Source organism: Poromitra crassiceps (assembly GCF_964638095.1).
Source record: "Poromitra crassiceps genome assembly, chromosome: 16".
Lineage (NCBI taxonomy): Eukaryota > Metazoa > Chordata > Actinopteri > Beryciformes > Melamphaidae > Poromitra > Poromitra crassiceps.
In genome coordinates, this window is record NC_139645.1 from 18,724,159 (window position 1) to 18,745,627 (window position 21,469).

The following is a 21,469-nucleotide window of genomic DNA, read 5'->3' on the forward strand; positions in this document are numbered from 1 at the left end:
TTACCTCAATTTCAACTTTGAGAAATCATCACAATTTGAGCATGTCTCCTCCAGCAGCTCATAGAAGTTTTTGGGAAAGATTGGGAGGACAGTAGCATGTCCCCACTAAAATAGGCTTGGTTTTGGGGAAATTAATATCCACCCGCTTACATTAGCATCACTGATCACGCCCCCTCCCACCACCCACATCCCACTAGCCACTCCCCCAACCAACCCCTCGAATCCCGACTCTACGACATTCCCATCCCTAGCTACGGCCCATTTTCCCCAGCCCCGCCCACTTCCATTGTCCAGCAAAACCTAATCAGCTCATCCTCGAGTCCAAGTGGATGCCTGAGCCAAATTTGAAGAAATTCTCTTAAGGCGTCCCTGAGATATTGCGTTAACGAGCATGGAATGGGCGGTCGTGAGGTTACAGTGACCTTGAAATTTGACCTTTGACCACCAAAATGTAATCAGGTCATCCATCGGACGTACGGACAGACGTGTGGAAAACCCGGAAACATAATGCCTCCGGCCACGGCACAAAACGCAATATCGATGTGTCATATCTGCTGTCTGGTTGAAGGTGTGCGACAGTGCTAATCAGAGTCTGCTGTAGTGTTTGGTTGGGGTAAAAGCTGCAGACTCTCTGCAGGCCTCCAGGGGGCAGGAGGACGGTATATGTCTGTGTGACTCACTGAGGGCAGATGAAGGAGGCGGGAGTTTTGGACCAAACTCCTCCTCTTCCTGTTTGACCTTCTGACAGGACGGCTCTGGTCCAGGATCAGCCTGCTCTGTGGACGACAGCTCTGCTTTAAAAGGAACAGAGATGGGAAATATAATGAGAATAATACTCTCCTCCTCTTTCCAGCCGGCAAAAGTCTGCCGAGTGACGTGAAACATCAACAAAACTGGTTGAAAAGCAGCAAAGTTTAAAGTCTTACTTTAAGACTGTGTGGTTCCACAAACTGGGGGGTGCGTCATGCTAGCTTGTCGGGAAGGGGGCTAAATAACGCTCCAAAGTTAGGCTACATTTTGGCGATGGAAAAACCATTTCCAAAGGGGTCCCGTGACCTCTCACCTCTGAGCCTATCTGAGTGAAAATCTCTCCTGCTGTTAAAAGTTAACTCTAAGTTGCTGCACTGGTCAGTGTAAAATAACATTTAAGTTGTACTTTAAATGTGAAAATATATTCAAGAATGTTTACAAGAAATGTCAGAAAACAATCTACTGTATACTATCAATCAAATCTTTTTGGAAGTAGATTTTATTTATTATTTTCAGTAAAACAAACTGAACTGAGAGTTTATATACCATAGTGCAATTAATATTCAGAACTATGAGACGATAGGCAATGGCACATTTGGGAGGTGTGTGTGCGGGGGGGGGGGGGGGGGGGGATGTTCCTAAGTCATAAAACGAGGAACCACTGCTTTCAGAGGGGACATCACACAGTGCTGATGGACTGAAGGTTGGCCTGTTACCTGTCTGCTGGCCAGAGGTGGAGGACGTGATGTTGAAGAGGTTTGGCGGCTGCAGCTCGGCCTTGGCCTGTCTCTCCTCCTCCTCCTTGTCCTTCTCCTCCTCACTCTCTCCCTCTGATGAAGAGGAGGACTTGTCTGAGGAGGAGCAGCTGAAGATGGCTTTGAACAGATCCATGGGAGGCCTGCTCTCCTCCTCTTCCTCCTCCTCTTCCTCACTCTTCTGGTCAGAGCTGGGCTGCTCTGGTGCCTTCGTCTGCAGGAGGGAACACATCCTTTTGTTTTGAGACTTGTTCAACGAGGACGTTCCTCTGAGATCATGAGAAGATGTACCATCAAATCACATTCACTGAACTGAACTTATCAAATCACATTAGAAGAGAACAGGTCAGACCACTATATGAGCGTTCAGAGGCAGTCACATACTAATATGTGATATGTCATATGTCTGATGATAATGATATTATGAGACAGCGACGTAAACAGTACACCCAGGCAAACATGTTGATACGTAAATTCCATATGTGTACAGCTGATGTCAAAGTGTCACTGTTCAGAACGTACTGTACGCCACTGTACACTCACCTGTGGGGCAGCTACAGAAAAAGCAGCATGAAAAAACTGAATGTGGCTTATAATGATGCTCTACGTCGTTGGCATAGTGCCAGTCAGCTGTTTGTCACTATGGGTATACCCACACTAAATGCACTTTTGAGAAATCTCATGTACAGATTCATGTGTCGATTAGATGCCTCTGTGAACAGGGTTATTGTGGCCTTAACCAATCCTGCATTAAGCAACACCAGGTTTTATTCTCCTTTGTGGCGACATTGGAGAAGAAGCCTCTATGTTTTATGATGCCTTGTATTTATTTTAGTGTTGTCTTTGCATTTATAATGTATTTTTATGTATTTTATGTCTTGTCTTGTTTTATATGGACCTGTGCTTGTGTCTGAAATAAAGTTTGAATTGAATTGAATTAATACAATAGCTGGGTTTCCATTCATGTTTTGGGCAATTTCTAAGTGAACTTTTGAAACGTCGACAATCGTAACATTCAAAACGGGTGCGTTTCCATTAAGGAGGCTGTGTCAGAGCAATTTAGAGAGAGAGAGCGGCGTCAGCGGAGGACCAAAATGCGTGACTCATTAGCCAATGAACAGCCAGGAACGGGTCTCGCGCTACTTGTGAATGCTAAAATAAAGCTGATAATGTGTACAATTTGATTCTATACAAAAAAAAAAAAAAAAAACTTTCAAAGTACAACACAAACTGTCACAAATACTTTTGCTGCAACTCGACAGTGCTGCTTAATCCAGAACCTTACTTCCTGGAACTCTTGAGAGTAAAAAGTGAATGGAGATGTTGCGACTCTTCTATATACACGGCTCTGGGCTGTGTGTGTGTGGGGCAGTGAGACAAGATCATGGAGAGAACAATGGTTACTTGCCATAAGAGAAGTAATAATTATTATGTCATGTAATCTGCTGGTGGCCATATTTCTTTCTTCATTCTTTCTGGCGGTGATGAGTAAATATTACGCCTCGCCATAGATTTGGGAAATGAGATGCAGGAAACAGTTGTGGGAGGAGTCACTCTGTGGAAAAGGCATTTTAGGGGCGGAGTGAGAGCCTTTGGGTGCAACACTTTAGGATCCAGAACCAACATTTGATCTGCTGCACGTGGACCTTCTCTTCCACAGATTCTCTCCGTAAAGTTTCTCTGCTGCCTCTCCTGCTGAACTTTGATCACATGATGCAGGTTGAGCATTCAGAGACTGTGACTGGTCAGGAGGGATGGAAGCGATGCCTAAGGCTACGTTCACACAGGGCACCCAAGCCTTGCCTACACCTTGCCTTTACCCACGCTTTTAAATAGGCGTCCTTTTTAGTCAATGAGGCTGTGTACACAGGGCGCCTCAACGTGAACCTTGCGTGTACCCACGCCTCGCCTGACCTGCGCCCATTTTATCGTTTAGGTGTGAGTTCTATTTTCAAGCCGACTAGGCGCGTGAAGGCAGACTTCTTCTGTCAAGCCATGAAGGAAAAACGCGACAATATCCGTGGGAAATGGCAAAGGCAACTGAATTTCAAAATAAAATGGTGTTACTACAACAGTGTTGAGCAGAGAGAGAGAGAGAGAGATTGACGGGTGGCTATCACGTGGGGCTTTCTCCCCGTCGGTAAACAAATCTTCAGGAGAGAGAATAGCGACCGAAGAAGCAAGATGGACAATGAAAAGTTAATCCACTTAGTACAACAGCATCCAGCTCTCTATGACAGCAGTCACCCAAGAAGGAGACCTGGTTATACATATCCAGCATCAATAGCACATTAAATATATCCGATTTATTTCACCTACCCATGATAATTCGGGACCACACGTGACAAAAAAAACACTCGGGAGAGAGGAGAGGCGCTTGTGACTCGGCTCAGGTGAACGTGGAATAGGCGTGCGGGGTGATCGCAAAAGCGTGTGATAGGTTCACGCCCAGCTCAAGGTCTGTAGGCGTAGGCGTGGGTTGAGGCAAGGCAAGGCATAGGTTCCCTGTGTGAACGTAGCGTAAACCCCACTGGGACTTTCATTTTTATTTTTATATATATCAAACACTTCAATACCTCAGATTCAGGGTGTGGGGCAGGTAAGGCGGGTACAGCAGCTTGTTCTGGCTGGGATCCAGACGCCTGGCCTCGAGCCACGCTGAGGAACTCGCTCAGTGGGTCCTTCTTCTTCTTCCCCTCCGTCTGGCCTGAAACGTCCCACCTAGACCTCCTACCAGGCTCTGCAGGTGGAGGAGGAGCTGAGGAGGAGGAACACAAAACTGAAATAAGGTTTTCAGTTCAGAGAATAAAAGCATATGCTGTTGTGATGTGCTGTCTACTGTGTAAAATTAAGCGAGAAATACAACTTTATTTCTTGTATTTTTGAAACAAGCCCCAGCCCGAGCCCGAGCCCCATTAAAAAAAAAAAAAGCCAGAACCCGGCCCGAATTGGCCAGGCCCGAGTGGCCCGTTCGGGTACCCTCGGGCTTGCAGCTCTCTAATGTACTATAGCTTTAACTTCGAAAAAGCTCTCTCGCTGTCAGGAACGCAGCAGCGCCTCCTGTCTGCTGAAAGTGAAGAGGTGAATGAAAGCAGTGTGTCATGCAAGGCGCAGCTGTACCTGCAGGCTCTGGCTTCTCTGTTACAGTCAGGAAGTTGAAGACTGAGAACTTGTCTCTCTTCACCTTGGGTAAGCCCACCAGACCTGACCTGCAGGACCAATCACAGTCAAGTCAGCTCAGTTACAGGTAAGCCCACCACACCTGACCTGCAGGACCAATCACAGTCAAGTCAGTTACAGGTAAGCCCACCACACCTGACCTGCAGGACCAATCACAGTCAGCCCAATGACAGGTAAAAGTAGGCAGAGCTCTTTCCTCTTTCCGGAAAAATTTGCACGAAGAGTTCCGATTTACAGAAAGCAGCAGCATTGGTAGACATGGAGTTTGATTCCCTGGATATTGTCAGAGTGTATTGTCAGAGTAAAGGTCCTTGCACATAGAGTCCGTTTTTTCGTCCGAAATTGACGCACGAAAAAAAAAAAAATACGACCTCATTTGTGTCAATCATCATTGACACACCGAGTCCGACAATTACGTCCGTCATTTAAGTTTTCGGACGAGGTTCGATTTTCTGCGTTTTTCCGCATCCATGAAATCGTTTTGACAGGTGTTTGACCACCCAGAGCCGCCGTAGTGTTGCTATTCACAATGAAAAATGGCGTCTGAGAAGTTAATTCAGTTCGTCTCCCAGCACAAAGCATTTTATGGCAAAGCAGGAATACAGAGATTCGGAATTAAAAGACAGAATGTGCCGGGTGATTGCAGACCAGCTTGGAATGCGGGACGCGGTGTGTGTGTGTGTGTGTGTGTATGGGGAAGGGGGGGGGGGGGGAGGAGAGAGACAGAGAGCCACACAGACACACTGCCAGTTGTGGATCAATAGGATCGCGGTAGTTTTCTTTTCGTTGCGAATCTTCGCAACGAATATTGGATAATTAACGCATCGGACTCAGTGGGCAAGGTATCTGTGCGTGACGTTTTTTTCCCGGATGACGGATTAAAAAAACGTAGCGAACAATTCGGACTCTGTGTGCAAGGACCTTAACAATGATTTGCATCTCTTCAAACGGAAATGTTTTCTTTACACAGTATACTTGAATTTGTCATTAAATCATCATTCACGGAAAAAAGGTAGAGGTCTGAGACTGTGTGTGTGTGTGTGTGTGGGGGGGGCATTCCCAGGGTAGGGGTCTGAGACTGTGTGTGTGTGTGTGGGAGGGGGGGGCATACCCGGGGTAGGGGTCTGAGACAGTGTGTGTGTGTGTGTGTGTGGGGGGCATACCCAGGGTAGGGGTCTGAGACAGTGTGTGTGTGTGTGTGTGTGTGTGTGTGTGTGGGGGGCATACCCGGGGTAGGGGTCTGAGACTGTGTGTGTGTGTGGGGGGGGGGGGGGCATACCCGGGGTAGGGGTCTGAGACAGTGTGTGTGTGTGTGTGTGTGTGGGGGCATACCCGGGGTAGGGGTCTGGCACGTTGAACCTCTTACACAGCAGTTTGTCAGGGTGCCACTGCATAGTGTCTCTGGTCAGTTTCCCAAACATCTTCATCTTCACTGCTGCCTGCTTATCGTCCACATCGCCCTGAGGGAGACACCATGACATCAACCCAACGCACCCTCCACCTCACCTCTAATAACATCAACTTTGTTCATTTTTATATAGTTAATTAGTTTCGTCCGAGACATTTGATTGCACAAGAGGCACTGTTTTGGCCGCTGGCGGACTCTCTCGTGCTGGCAGAGTGGGAGCATGCCCGCCAGCACGACCAACAGCTCCCCTAACGGCCACCGGTGTCACTAATTCCTCATTCTTACATATATGTCCTTTAATGTTATATTGTTAACTGGCAATTACATGACAATGCATCTCAGGTGATGTTGTGGGCTAACGCAAAAGTAATATGAGTAGTTTAATAAATTAACTTTCTACAGGGAGTAATTAAGTCAAGTAATGAATTTATTTATTTAATTTTTGTAACAAGTAATGTCTAATACCTTACCTTACTTTTTTATGTAATGACCTCAACACTGCATAACACACACTCCTCTAACCTCTTGGTCATGATGATATGGTGTGTTATGGTACAGGATCATTTGTTATGGTGAGGTTTGCTACAGTATAATTATGGTTTGTGATGGTACCATATGTTAGTGTGGTAGGTTAAGGTACAGTACAGCACCGTTCATGATGTTCCAGTGTGATAGGGTAGGGTAGTGTCTGACCTCCTGCTCCAGGCTGACCTCCACCGTGTCGTCGTTGTCCTCCTCCTGTTTGGCTCTGGTGAAGCGTGAGGAGAGGAAGGTGGAGCTGGGCCGGTACAGCACAGAGGAGCGCACAAACTCCTCCTTCTCTCTGCTCACCTCCCACTCCGTCATAGTGGGGTCTGCAACAGCCTCCAGGGCGTCTGCATTTTTGACATTTTTGACAAGAATTGATCATTGCTATTGGGTGAAAAAACATAATATATAATATAAATATGATATATCTGCCGCGACTAGTCGCCTACCTCTGTCTCCCTGCCTCAGTCGGCTGAGGTAGAGGTCGTAGCGAGCTTGCTTGCTGGGGTTGCTCTCAAACGGTCTGAAGCTCTGGCACCCCTGGGTGCCCCTCCAGGCCGCCAGGGCCTCCTGCTGCTGGGACGGGGGGGCCGCGGAGCTCTGAGCTGACGCCCCCGCGGACAGTGCGGCGTGGGGGAGATCCGGGGTGGGGATGGAGGGGCGGCTGGAGGAGCTGCGGAGGTTGGCCAGTCTCTCCCTGTCTACTGAGCTCAGCAGGTCCATGACTGATGTGGGCCCTGTACAGGAGGATATAGTCAAAGAGTAGGAGCAGTTACATTATCTGTGATCATTATGTGTGCTAGCAGCGCTGGGCGGTATGGACCAAAAACCATATCTCGTTATTTTTAGGCTGAATGGCAATACATGATATATATAATATATATAATATATATATATTTTCTACGAAGTGGGCTAAATGTTCAGTTGTGCAGAACGGTGTCGGCCATCAATCGGCCCTAATTACCGAATTAAAAAATCCGGCTACGTTAGGTCATCCGCAGGGGTGACCTAAATTTCTGCTCATTCACTGGGAGGGCTGGGTGATGTGGACAAAATAAAATACCACAATATTTTTGACCAAATACCCATGCATCATATATGGATAATCGTGACAATATTGTAGGGATGACTATTGGTGCTTTCGCTAAATATTGACACAATGAGATTTTTTGATAAATAATCATCAATAATGTGGATATATTGACTAAGTGGGTAAAGGTAAATAATAGAACAGCTAGAACAGTCTGGTAAGTTCAGAACATTACATCACTTTACTGTAATGCAGCCTTAAAAACCAGGAAAAGACAACAGTATGTCATAATGATATTACCATATCCAAAATCTAAGGCGATATCTGGTCTCATATCACAATATTGATATATTGTAGATATATTACCCAGCCCTAGATCTGTATCTAAATGTTTTAACATGTTCTTGTCTCCACTAATAATTCTTCCCAAAACAAAAACAAAAATCGTAGATGTGGCTGATGTAAGGGGACATAGTAAAGAGAGACTAGTTAAATCCTAGATGTGGCTGATATAAGGGGACATAGAGACTAGTTAAATCCTAGATGTGGCTGATGTAAGGGGACATAGTAAAGAGAGACTAGTTAAATCCTAGATGTGGCTGATGTAAGGGGTCATAGTAAAGAAAGACTAGTTAAATCCTAGATGTGGCTGATGTAAGGGGACATAGTAAAGAAAGACTAGTTAAATCCTAGATGTGGCTGATGTAAGGGGACATAGTAAAGAGAGACTAGTTAAATCCTAGATGTGGCTGATGTAAGGGGACATAGTAAAGAGAGACTAGTTAAATCCTAGATGTGGCTGATGTAAGGGGTCATAGTAAAGAGAGACTAGTTAAATCCTAGATGTGGCTGATGTAAGGGGACATAGTAAAGATAGACTAGTTAAATCCTAGATGTGGCTGATGTAAGGGGTCATAGTAAAGAGAGACTAGTTAAATCCTAGATGTGGCTGATGTAAGGGGACATAGTAAAGAGAGACTAGTTAAATCCTAGATGTGGCTGATGTAAGGGGTCATAGTAAAGAGAGACTAGTTAAATCCTAGATGTGGCTGATGTAAGGGGACATAGTAAAGAGTAGGGATGGGCATTTCTAGCAAAAACACTATTCGAAATTCGCTGGCCAAATTCGAATTTAATTCGAAATTCGAAAAAAAAAAAAAATGTAAAAAAAAAAAAAAAAAATTTTTTATTTTTTTTATTTTTTTTGTGAGTGAAATGTTGCATTGTCTCCCCTGATTCTAAGTCTACGGCTTTATTAATTAATATAAAAAGCTTCTGCTGTGGATTTTTAGCTCAAACAAGCATTGCACCACTGAAGTAAAGAACATGTTACATGACATTGACATTTTCGAAAATAAAAAACAGTTTTGACAATCATGAGTGGTTCATTAAATATTTAGTAGGCTCAGGTCTGAGTGCCAAAGGGGTGCCAAAGTCACCCCCTCTCCCTCTTCATGGGATTTCATCCGCCATTCATTTTTCCATAAACCTTGCTTAAAATGCTTATAAAAATTGTTCTACTTGCTCAAACCAAGCGATTTCTTAGAATCAGGGGAGACAATGCAACATTTCACTCAAAAAAAAAAAAAAAAAAAATTTTTTTTTTTTTTTTCGAATTTCGAATTTCAATAATAAAAGTCGACCTTGATAATAACAACGATTATTCGAAAATTCGAAATTCGATGCCCATCCCTAGTAAAGAGAGACTAGTTAAATCCTAGATGTGGCTGATGTAAGGGGTCATAGTAAAGAGAGACTAGTTAAATCCTACATGTGGCTGATGTAAGGGGTCATAGTAAAGAGAGACTAGTTAAATCCTACATGTGGCTGATGTAAGGGGTCATAGTAAAGAGAGACTAGTTAAATCCTAGATGTGGCTGATGTAAGGGGACATAGTAAAGAAAGACTAGTTAAATCCTAGATGTGGCTGATGTAAGGGGTCATAGTAAAGAAAGACTAGTTAAATCCTAGATGTGGCTGATGTAAGGGGTCATAGTAAAGAGAGACTAGTTAAATCCCAGATGTGGCTGATGTAAGGGGTCATAGTAAAGAGAGACTAGTTAAATCCTAGATGTAGCTGATGTAAGGGGACATAGTAAAGAGAGACTAGTTAAATCCTAGATGTGGCTGATGTAAGGGGTCATAGTAAAGAGAGACTAGTTACATCCTAGATGTAGCTGATGTAAGGGGACATAGTAAAGAGAGACTAGTTAAATCCTAGATGTGGCTGATGTAAGGGGTCATAGTAAAGAGAGACTAGTTAAATCCTAGATGTAGCTGATGTAAGGGGTCATAGTAAAGAGGGACTAGTTAAATCCCAGATGTGGCTGATGTAAGGGGTCATAGTAAAGAGAGACTAGTTAAATCCTAGATGTAGCTGATGTAAGGGGTCATAGTAAAGAGAGACTAGTTAAATCCTAGATGTGGCTGATGTAAGGGGTCATAGTAAAGAGAGACTAGTTAAATCCTAGATGTGGCTGATGTAAGGGGTCATAGTAAAGAAAGACTAGTTAAATCCTAGATGTGGCTGATGTAAGGGGTCATAGTAAAGAGAGACTAGTTAAATCCCAGATGTGGCTGATGTAAGGGGTCATAGTAAAGAGAGACTAGTTAAATCCTAGATGTAGCTGATGTAAGGGGACATAGTAAAGAGAGACTAGTTAAATCCTAGATGTGGCTGATGTAAGGGGTCATAGTAAAGAGAGACTAGTTAAATCCTAGATGTAGCTGATGTAAGGGGACATAGTAAAGAGAGACTAGTTAAATCCTAGATGTGGCTGATGTAAGGGGTCATAGTAAAGAGAGACTAGTTAAATCCTAGATGTAGCTGATGTAAGGGGTCATAGTAAAGAGGGACTAGTTAAATCCCAGATGTGGCTGATGTAAGGGGTCATAGTAAAGAGAGACTAGTTAAATCCCAGATGTGGCTGATGTAAGGGGTCATAGTAAAGAGAGACTAGTTAAATCCTAGATGTGGCTGATGTAAGGGGACATAGTAAAGAGAGACTAGTTAAATCCTAGATGTGCCTGATGTAAGGGGACATAGTAAAGAGAGACTAGTTAAATCCTAGATGTGGCTGATGTAAGGGGACATAGGAAAAGAGAGACTAGTTAAATCCTAGATGTGGTTGATGTAAGGGGTCATAGTAAAGAGAGACTAGTTAAATCCTAGATGTGGCTGATGTAAGGGGACATAGTAAAGAGAGACTAGTTAAATCCTAGATGTGGTTGATGTAAGGGGTCATAGTAAAGAGAGACTAGTTAAATCTTAGATGTGGCTGATGTAAGGGGACATAGTAAAGAGAGACTAGTTAAATCCTAGATGTGGTTGATGTAAGGGGTCATAGTAAAGAGAGACTAGTTAAATCCTAGATGTAGCTGATGTAAGGGGTCATAGTAAAGAGGGACTAGTTAAATCCCAGATGTGGCTGATGTAAGGGGTCATAGTAAAGAGAGACTAGTTAAATCCCAGATGTGGCTGATGTAAGGGGTCATAGTAAAGAGAGACTAGTTAAATCCTAGATGTGGCTGATGTAAGGGGACATAGTAAAGAGAGACTAGTTAAATCCTAGATGTGCCTGATGTAAGGGGACATAGTAAAGAGAGACTAGTTAAATCCTAGATGTGGCTGATGTAAGGGGACATAGGAAAAGAGAGACTAGTTAAATCCTAGATGTGGTTGATGTAAGGGGTCATAGTAAAGAGAGACTAGTTAAATCCTAGATGTGGCTGATGTAAGGGGACATAGTAAAGAGAGACTAGTTAAATCCTAGATGTGGTTGATGTAAGGGGTCATAGTAAAGAGAGACTAGTTAAATCTTAGATGTGGCTGATGTAAGGGGTCATAGTAAAGACAGACTAGTTAAATCCTAGATGTGGCTGATGTAAGGGGTCATAGTAAAGAGAGACTAGTTAAATCCTAGATGTGGTTGATGTAAGGGGTCATAGTAAAGAGAGACTAGTTAAATCCTAGATGTGGCAGATGTAAGGGGTCATAGTAAAGACAGACTAGTTAAATCCTAGATGTGGCTGATGTAAGGGGTCATAGTAAAGAGAGACTAGTTAAATCTTAGATGTGGCTGATGTAAGGGGTCATAGTAAAGAGAGACTAGTTAAATCCTAGATGTGGCAGATGTAAGGGGACATAGTAAAGAAAGACTAGTTAAATCCTAGATGTGGCAGATGTAAGGGGACATAGTAAAGAGAGACTAGTTAAATCCTAGATGTGGCTGATGTAAGGGGTCATAGTAAAGAGAGACTAGTTAAATCCTAGATGTGGCAGATGTAAGGGGACATAGTAAAGAGAGACTAGTTAAATCCTAGATGTGGCAGATGTAAGGGGACATAGTAAAGAGAGACTAGTTAAATCCTAGATGTGGCAGATGTAAGGGGACATAGTAAAGAGAGACTAGTTAAATCCTAGATGTGGTTGATGTAAGGGGTCATAGTAAAGAGAGACTAGTTAAATCCTAGATGTGGCTGATGTAAGGGGTCATAGTAAAGAGAGACTAGTTAAATCTTAGATGTGGCTGATGTAAGGGGTCATAGTAAAGAGAGACTAGTTAAATCCTAGATGTAGCTGATGTAAGGGGACATACTAAAGAGAGACTAGTTAAATCCTAGATGTGGCTGATGTAAGGGGTCATAGTAAAGAGAGACTAGTTAAATCTTAGATGTGGCTGATGTAAGGGGTCATAGTAAAGAGAGACTAGTTAAATCCTAGATGTGGCAGATGTAAGGGGTCATAGTAAAGAGAGACTAGTTAAATCCTAGATGTGGCAGATGTAAGGGGTCATAGTAAAGAGAGACTAGTTAAATCCTAGATGTGGCAGATGTAAGGGGACATAGTAAAGAGAGACTAGTTAAATCCTAGATGTGGTTGATGTAAGGGGACATAGTAAAGAAAGACTAGTTAAATCCTAGATGTGGCAGATGTAAGGGGACATAGTAAAGAGAGACTAGTTAAATCCTAGATGTGGTTGATGTAAGGGGACATAGTAAAGAAAGACTAGTTAAATCCTAGATGTAGCTGATGTAAGGGGTCATAGTAAAGAGAGACTAGTTAAATCATAGATGTGGTTGATGTAAGGGGACATTGTAAAGAGGGATTATTTTCTGGCTGACACTTCCATTTCAGTGACACGTGAGCACAAAAACACAACGATGAAACAAACATTCCACATATCACAGAGGCTCATGTGACTTGATCATCACTGTTATACCTGGCAGGGCCGTCTCCCCCAGTAGCGCCCTCCTCTGGCCAGAGTCCAGCTGGTGGCGTCCTCCATGTTGGGCCCCGGCCTCGGCTTGGACCAGCTGGCCCCTGGAGGACCGCAGAGCCTCGGCCAGCACCGGACTGACACCAGACACATCGACCACCGGGCGGAAGTAATGCACCGGACGATAGTCCCTGGGCAGAGAGGGGGGAGGGAAGATCTACAGAGAGAGAGACAGAGAGAGAGAGAGGGAGGGAGGGGGGGGGGGGGTGACGGTGAGAGTTATTAAAAGGTCCCATTGTATGCTATTTTTAGCTGTTTAAAACATGTCTCATGGGTCTTTAAAACAAGGTTATGAATTATGTTGCAAAAACAATCCCTCAGATCCAGCCTCTGTGAGACTTCTCATTAACTTAATTTCTCATGAACTATGTGCTGTTTTGAGGGGGCGGGACCTCTGATAAGATGATCTGTTAGGATAGATCCATCGTTGGTGCAGTTGAATGTTTTCTGGATATTTTTCCATGCTACACACAGATATGCTACAGTACATACAAGGTTTGTCGACATTCAGTTAGTGAGGGTGGCGCTGATAAGCGGGCAAATGAAATGAGTGTTATGCCGGGGACACACCAGAAACGTCTCCGAAGCAGCGCGTCACGGATGTGTCGAGTAGGAGCCTGGGCCCAGTTGCACAAAGCACCTTAGGTTAAGATTTCCCTTACGCTTAGTTCACACAGACAACCTACGCCTTGCCTTGCCTCAACCCACGCCTACGCCGAGCTGGGCGTGAACCTGTTACACGCTTTTGCGATCACACCGCACGCCTTTTGCACGCCGAACCTGGAGCCGAGTCACAAGCGTCTCTCCTCTCTCCCGACTGTATTTTTTCACGTGTTGTCCAGAATTGTCATGGGTAGCCTCTAGGTAAAATAAATCTGATATATGTAATGTTCTATTGATGCTGGATATGTATAACCAGGTCTGACTATAGTCGGACATTTTAGAGAGGTGATCTTGCAAGAATATGTGCTGGCACAACAACATTGTCCATCTTGCTTCTTCGGTCGCTATTCTCTCTCATGAAGATTTGTTTGCCGACGGGGAGAAAGCCCCACGTGATAACCACCCGTCAATCTCTCTCTCTCTCTGCTCCACTGTTGTAGTAACTCCATTTTATTTTGAAATTCAGTTGACTTTGCCATTTCCGACGGATATTGTGCGTTTTTCTTTCATGGCTTGACAGAAGAAGTCTGCCTGCACGCGCCTTGTCGGCTTCAAAATAGAACTCACGCCTATTCGATAAAATCGGCAAGGCACAGGCAAGGCGTGGGTACACGCAGGGTTGACGCTCTGTTTACACAGCCTCGTTGACTAAAACGGACGCCTATTAAAAAGCGTGGGTAAAGGCAAGGCATAGGCAAGGCTTGGGTCGTCGGTGTGAACCCAGCCTTAGAGTCAGAGTTAAGGTGTCCATAAAATAGAATCGGCTGCACAAAAAACCCTTAAATCTTCTCCATAAGGTTAAACATTTTAAGGAAAACATAAACACAAGATTTCAGGGTGTTTTGTGGAGCCGATTCTACTTTATGGACACCTTAACTCTGACTCTAAGGGGAAATCTTAACCTAAGGTGCTTTGTGCAACTGGGCCCTGGCCCTCAACACCAGAAGCGCTCTGTTTTGTTCCGCGCTGGTCACAACTTGTACTGACTTCATGCCCAGCTGCACACGCCCACTCGCGGCTCGCGTCAAAAATAGACCCGATGCGGAAACTCTCGCTGCAGGACGCGAGAAGGATCACGATGTGACGCGCTGTGGCCGGTGTGATCGGTCTCCTCTGTTAACAAGGATGCCGAAATGAAACTGCCTCCACAACGCAAAGCTTCTGGTGTGCTTCTGGTGTGTCCCCTGCCGTCACTTTATGTCACAAAGTTACGGAAGTCAAAATGGCTCGTTTGGAGGCATGTTTTGCTTACATTGCTGCTGTGGCTTTATCTGGGGACCATGTGTTTTGACACTTCCCTCATGTTTATATGATATGATATGTTTATATGTTCGCACCCCCAAGTTCTTTATAATCAAAGAGGCAAGGGAAATGCCCCGATTGGATTATAGATCATTATAGATTATTGATAGTTTACACTTCAGTTTCTTACCGTTTTCTCCTCAGCTGATATCGAGGCCAGCGTGAATCCCTCCAGGATTTTGCCCAGGTACGAGGAATCTTTGCACCGCTCTGAGAGCAGATCAAAGAATCATTTAGTTAAATGCATCACTTTTTAAGACCATTTTAAAAGCAGATTTAAAACTAATTTCAAATGAAGCTGTAGAGGAAGCTGAGAGGAAACGTTGCAGCAGAAAATACGGATGGGTCCACAACGATGAGTAGAATATAAACACGCGCACATTCGCAATAGCTGTGACATTATCCACTCCACTGCCCCCTTTCAGCCAATTGGCATGAACACAAACACACACCTTAACTCACAGGCACACACCCACACACACACACACACACATAAAAAAATGTCTGGCAGAAAATACTAAAGAAAGTGTGTTTTTCCTCAATGAAACCTTTATTCCAAGAAGTTCTAATCTGACAACAATCCTCTTAAATAAGGCGTTACAGTTTAACTGTTCAACAAAAAACTAAACAAAAAAGATAGGTGGCGCTCATAAAGAGTCAGAGTGAGAGTCAAACCTCTTCACAAATTAACGAGCCAGTCTGCAGTCTTGAACACACTCGAGCCTCTTTGAGACTCTGCCACGTAGTGAAATTCATTCAGTCAATCTCTATTTGATAACAACGTTAGTCCGATGAAATTCCATGTGATCGACAAAATTCGTAACAATCGATAATTCTTAACGATCCATTATCGTTCAAATTCTTAACGATCTATTATCAATCATGGATGAATCATCCCCCTAGTACCTTTCTTCTTGGTGTACTGCTGTGGTGCAGTCCAGCCGTACAGCCCGTCGCCCGGCTCCTCTCCGCCCAGCACCGCGTCGTAGTTAGACATGGCGTCTCTGTGGTACACATCTTCATCATCGTCCTCCAGAGCCCCCACCCCGAACCCCTGAAGGTCAAAAGGTCACCAACACCGTCAAACATAGGAAACACAGCAGCAGCTCAGGAAGACACGCACGCACGCACACACACAGACACACACACACACACACACACACACACACACACACACACACACACACACACACACACACACACACACACACACACACACACACACACACACACACACACACACACACACACACACACACACACACACACACACACACACACACCTAACCTACCTGTCCGGCCACCCCTCCTCTATGTGTGTGTTTTGATGTGTCTTTAAACAGCTGGCTGGTTCTGTCAGACTGCAGGTTGAACAGGTTGAAGTGTTGTGGAGCAGAGCGGCCCTGCAGGGCCCGCCCCGGGTCCAGACCCCGGTACCCCAGACCCTGCACCCCCACTTTGGGGCTGAAGTCCAGGGGCGTCACGTCTTTGGGGGCAAAGGTCACATTCTGCGGGGCAAACTCCTCACTGTCGTCATCCTGCCACGCAGAGAGAGGAGAGAGGAAATAGCAAAGAAATGATCCTGCTTCAGACTCCAGAGTCTGGTGTTTACTTTAGCACCAGACACTTTAACACTGAGCCCCTCAAGCACTTAAACTTGTGGTCTCTCCATTCCCTGCTTTGTCTCGCCACATCACACATATTATATTGTCGTTTGTCTGTATTATCTGTTGTCTTTTGTTATGGTTGTGAAATTCATATAATTTTGTAACTTGTACATGTATTGTTGCAACATCAACCTGCCAAGCGACTACAGATGAAAACTAGCCTGTGGCTATTATAATCTGGCATATTTACACGAAAAAGTTCATTAATATGTATTTTCCCTATTTTAAATCAATCAATCAATCAATCCACAATCGAGCGAATCAGAGCCTTTGTGGGTGTTATTATTGAAATCACTCCCTTAAACAACATGTCTGGTCTCCATGCACTTTACCCTTGTATTTATATGTTGTATTCTGCTGCTCTATATTTAATCTATCTTTTTGTTATTGCTGCTGTGACATGGCTCACCAGTGACTAGTTGTTGGCCTTCTAGTCCACTGTCTTCAGGAACCCTGCCTCCCCCTTATTGGGACATAATAAAGTTGAAGACTGTCTTTGCAAAGACAATATTTTTGTCAAAAATGACCAACAGTAACATCAAGCCTCGGTGAGACTAAAATTGGTTCATGATTTAATTTTAATTTTAATGCTCGTATCTGGTGATAGGAACTGAACAGACGTTCCAGAGACTGGACATCTAGGACTAGGTCTGGACAGACCAGAGCAGACTGGTTTCTTGAGTTGTTGCTGGTGCCAACACACTGTCAGACTGGTTTTTAGTGGGTCCACGTACCTCTGAGTCCTCTGAGCCAGCAGGGGGCAGCACGCAGCCGTAAACCCTGGCTCCACCCTCTATCAGGAGGAAGAAGATGAGCTTATTAAAACTTCAAAAAAATACCTTTCTTGACTGCTCTTTATTACTGTATTTATAACAGCATGGTACAAACATTAGCATACTATTCCAATGTATAAGGTAAAATCACAAGTAGTTTTCGCATAGAACAAAACATTTATCTTTACAGTTTATCTCTATCCTCAGTATATTTAACAAACTTTTTAGATTGCAGTAGGTTAGAATTTGGGATGTTTTTAATTCATTCTTATTATTAGTTAACTTAATTTATTTAATTAGTGAGTCAAAAAACATACAATTTGCTGCTCAAAAGTCACAAAACTTCAACTGTACTGTACTATCAGTGGAGAAACAGCACCATGTCGTTATGCTCATGAAAGGAACATCCCGCAGATTTTCAACCAGTTTTACAACAGTCAGTAGTTGTTCTGGAGATCCGCCAATTCCAATTCATCGCAAGCAGGTCTGAACTGGCAAGCCTCTCTACGCCTGCTTAAATATACATAACCGATGATAGATCATAGATCATTATGAGGATTATTGTGCCCTCATTATCCTCATTCCTTATCCTCACCGTGATGTCATCACTGTTCAAGGTTCCCATTGTGATGTCATCACTGATAATGTGATCATTCGCAGCAGTTCCATGGGACCAGCTGGATCCGGAGGCCCTGGATTGGGCCCCAGGGATAGTCGGCCTGCCATAAATACTATTTATGGCAGGAATAGGCACCTGCGGGAGAACCTTTCTAACAGTAGTATATCAGAAGTATATCAGAAAACTGTAAACTAAATGAAGCCATTAATTTAGTTTGTGGACCAGTGTTGTCATTTGTGCATGAATGACATCACTGGTCCACACCTTCACTCAAATCAACTCGCAATATAAATGAATGACTTCAAAACTGTTTACAGTTTTCGGACATACTACTTGATGTTGTAATGATACAAAGCTGGTTGAAAATTGTGTTTCTTTAACTTCTCATAATTTAAATAAATGAGTGCAGCCAATAAGCATCTGTTGGAACAGGTGGAAGCTGAAGTGAAGCGTAGCCGACCTGTTTTCTGCCTGCTGGCTTTCCTCTTGACACGAGGCCCCACGCCCTGGCCCTCCTTCCAGCCCATCAGCTTCAGCAGCTCCACCCCGATGGACGACCTGACACACAAAACCAACACAGCCGAGTTCACACACGTATTTTACAATTCAATCACAAAACTTTTCCATAAGTATAAGTTCAAGAATGACATGTTCCTATTTAAGGGTGTGTGTCCACAATAGCGTTTTTCTGTGTTTTTCTTTGGCGTGGAAAAAGCATTGCCTGGAGTGCTTTGCTAGCTCACTAGCTTAGCACTTGTCTTCTAGCAGACAAATACAGTGTTGTGGAACAAGCAAAGGCTTACCGGATATTTCCAATCAGCGCCGCTGCTACATAATGGCGTTTCAGTGTGACTTTTCACGGGCCGTTTCTCACTTATCACTGTACACATGATGATCACTTGACTGCCACTCAGACCATGAAAGCCTCGGCCCCAGGCAGCGCAGAGCACGCGCGCCATCTGCGGATATCTGCCTCGCTCGACTATGTGGAGCCCTGTATTCCTGCTCTGGATGATGCCCTTTGCGGCACTTGGTGTCCTATCCTGTTTCCTATAGAGAGGCAAAGTGACCGCCTACTTCCTGCTTCAGCACTGTACCAGAGATTTTTATCCGCCATTTATTTTCCCATAGACATTTCGTAAAATGTTTATAGTGAATAGAAATATAGTGATGCTTATAAAGAATTTAATTAATAAAGAAGTAATGTACAGGTATACTTAAATAGTTAATACACAATACATCTTCAGGAAAATGTAAAATGTTTATAAAAATTGTTTTACTTCGTCAAACCAAACGGTTCAGCTAAATTTAGAATTGGGAGAGACCATAGAACATTGCACTCGGACCAAAACTTAAAAAGACTACACAGAGAAAATATTTAATGTAAATCCGCAATGTTTTTACATTTTGGTGAAATGTTATGTGGTCTCTCCTGTTTCTAAATACAGTATATCTGAACCGTTGGGTTTGAACAAGTAAAACTATTTTTATAAGCATTTTACAAAATGTCTATGGGAAAATAAATGGCAGGAAGTAGTAGGGCTGTCACTTTTTCCCCAAAATAAAATTCGAACGAACTTTAATTGCCCGAAATTCGTTCGAATATATTCGAAGTTTTTTGGTTAATTAAAAAAAATTTTTTTTTTTTTTTTTTTTTTTTTCAGTCCAGCAGCCTGTTGCACCAGCTGAACGTAAGTTCTGTCTTAAGTTAGGGTGTAAAGTCCACACTAACTGCTACGTTCAAACTAGTTAGTTTGACACTAAAGTTGTGTCTTTGTTTGGTTGCACCACGGAGACGTAAGGTACATCTTAACTAGTAGACCCTAAAGTCCATACTAACCAAAATAGTGTCGCAGACAATGACGTGTACAGTATCTGTGACCAATCAGTGAAAAGCACGGTGGAAACGGTGTTTATTTACGGTTGTTTAAGTGGAGTGAAAACAGGACATGTTGCCCACTGCAAATTAGTGCTTTCATATTTCATCAACACTAATCAAATGAGAACGTTATTGAGTAACGTTCGTTTAGGTTCATATTACTGTTAACGTTTATCTGTGAGCTCTTCATCAGTATTGTAGGCTATACCACCATCCTGCCTCACTAAATTGTTGCGGTTATTTTAATTTGTATGCAGTGCTGCAGCTTGTGGGAAACAAAAGCGTGAGTCATAAATATCAAAGGGTGTAATTTATCACGGAGAGCGCGTTGCGGACGCAAAACAACGATGCGCCACGGTGCCAAGTTGCAATCCGTGCCGACTGCTATTTTACGGAGGACTTTACACCTAGTAAGACGTAGGTGTAAATTTTAAGTTCTAACTTATGCCTACGTTGTAACTATTTCACTTGGTGCAACCCAAATATTTTTAGTAGTGCGTAAACTCGGACTTAGTGAGACTTTACGTTCAAACTAGCTTACGTTTCAACTTACGCACAGCTGGTGCAACCCACTGCAGGCCACCGGGCATCAGCCCGACGTGTTAGCTTGGACACTCACAGTCACAACACTGCCTCACAAACTTGGCTGCATCCAACTCGAGACAACTTTTCAGACCCTGGAGACAATCTTTCTCAGAAGAGACTAACGCGACAAATCTGGAGACTTTTTCTGATATGGGATTAACATTACCAGCAAGCAGCAGTTGGTTAATTTTGGTTCATAAAAAAAAAAAAAAAAAAAAAAAAATAATAATAAAAAATAAAATAAAAATTCGAACATTCAAATTACATTTCGAAAACGAACCCCTCCCCCCACATTCGAAGTTGCATTCGAATTTCGAATGAAAAGTGACAGCCCTAGGAAGTAGGCGGTCACTTTGCCTCTCTATACATGTCCGGTATCCATACTGCCTTTAACTCATTCAGTGCCAGCCACTTTTGGAGAACGGATGCTCCCAGTGCCAGAGTTTTCAGAGCGTTTTCAGTGATTTCTCGAGGCCCACAGAATATTGTGTGATATTACTATGTAAACACCGAACACGCACAAGAACGAGCTGGCTCTATTGTATCATCAGCAAAAAAAAGTTTATTGATACCATTTTCCGTTCTTTAGTTATGAGCCGGAGAAGATAGGTTGTTTTCAGCGTTTTCAGGCTTTTCAAATTATTAGCTGAGATAATCCGCCTTTTGTGAAATGCAGCATTTCAAGCACATTCACTGAGTCTGAAGATAATATTTTCTGATGTAGTGACGTAGTTGTTGTGTGATGCCCTGCGTGCACCACCCCCCTCCCCCCCTCCCCCCCTCCCCCCGTAAACTCCTCCCCACACTGCACACAGCCTCACGCAACCATTATATTTTCGGAGTGCTCCGTTTGTGTGCTGCTGTCGGCTCTCAGCGCCACAGCAGGGAAGAGCCAACCCGGATTGCTGAATGGTTTGGCGTCAGGGGCTGCTTTCCTGTCTGCTAATCGGGTGGAGAAACTATACAGACAGACAGACAGACAGACAGGGACAGAGGGGCTCAGTTGTGAGCGCGGATTGACTCCTGTTCGGAGCCAATGTCAGCTCCCGCG

General features: G+C 43.7%; 1 protein-coding gene across 1 annotated transcript in view; it reads right to left on the bottom strand.

Moving 5' to 3' along the window:
* The window catches only part of LOC310791322 (G patch domain-containing protein 1-like), a 29,703-nt gene that overhangs the window by 1,748 nt on the left and 6,486 nt on the right, over positions 1 to 21,469 (bottom strand). The window contains exons 5-17 of the mRNA XM_083653015.1: positions 18,415 to 18,512; positions 17,297 to 17,355; positions 16,188 to 16,433; positions 15,802 to 15,949; positions 15,026 to 15,105; positions 12,874 to 13,087; positions 7,071 to 7,358; positions 6,787 to 6,968; positions 6,018 to 6,145; positions 4,626 to 4,714; positions 4,082 to 4,263; positions 1,467 to 1,719; positions 681 to 794 (exon numbers count right to left, since the gene is read on the bottom strand). Coding sequence (XP_083509141.1) covers positions 681 to 794; positions 1,467 to 1,719; positions 4,082 to 4,263; positions 4,626 to 4,714; positions 6,018 to 6,145; positions 6,787 to 6,968; positions 7,071 to 7,358; positions 12,874 to 13,087; positions 15,026 to 15,105; positions 15,802 to 15,949; positions 16,188 to 16,433; positions 17,297 to 17,355; positions 18,415 to 18,512 — 2,081 coding nt within the window. The remainder of the gene's footprint in view (positions 1 to 680; positions 795 to 1,466; positions 1,720 to 4,081; positions 4,264 to 4,625; positions 4,715 to 6,017; positions 6,146 to 6,786; positions 6,969 to 7,070; positions 7,359 to 12,873; positions 13,088 to 15,025; positions 15,106 to 15,801; positions 15,950 to 16,187; positions 16,434 to 17,296; positions 17,356 to 18,414; positions 18,513 to 21,469) is intronic.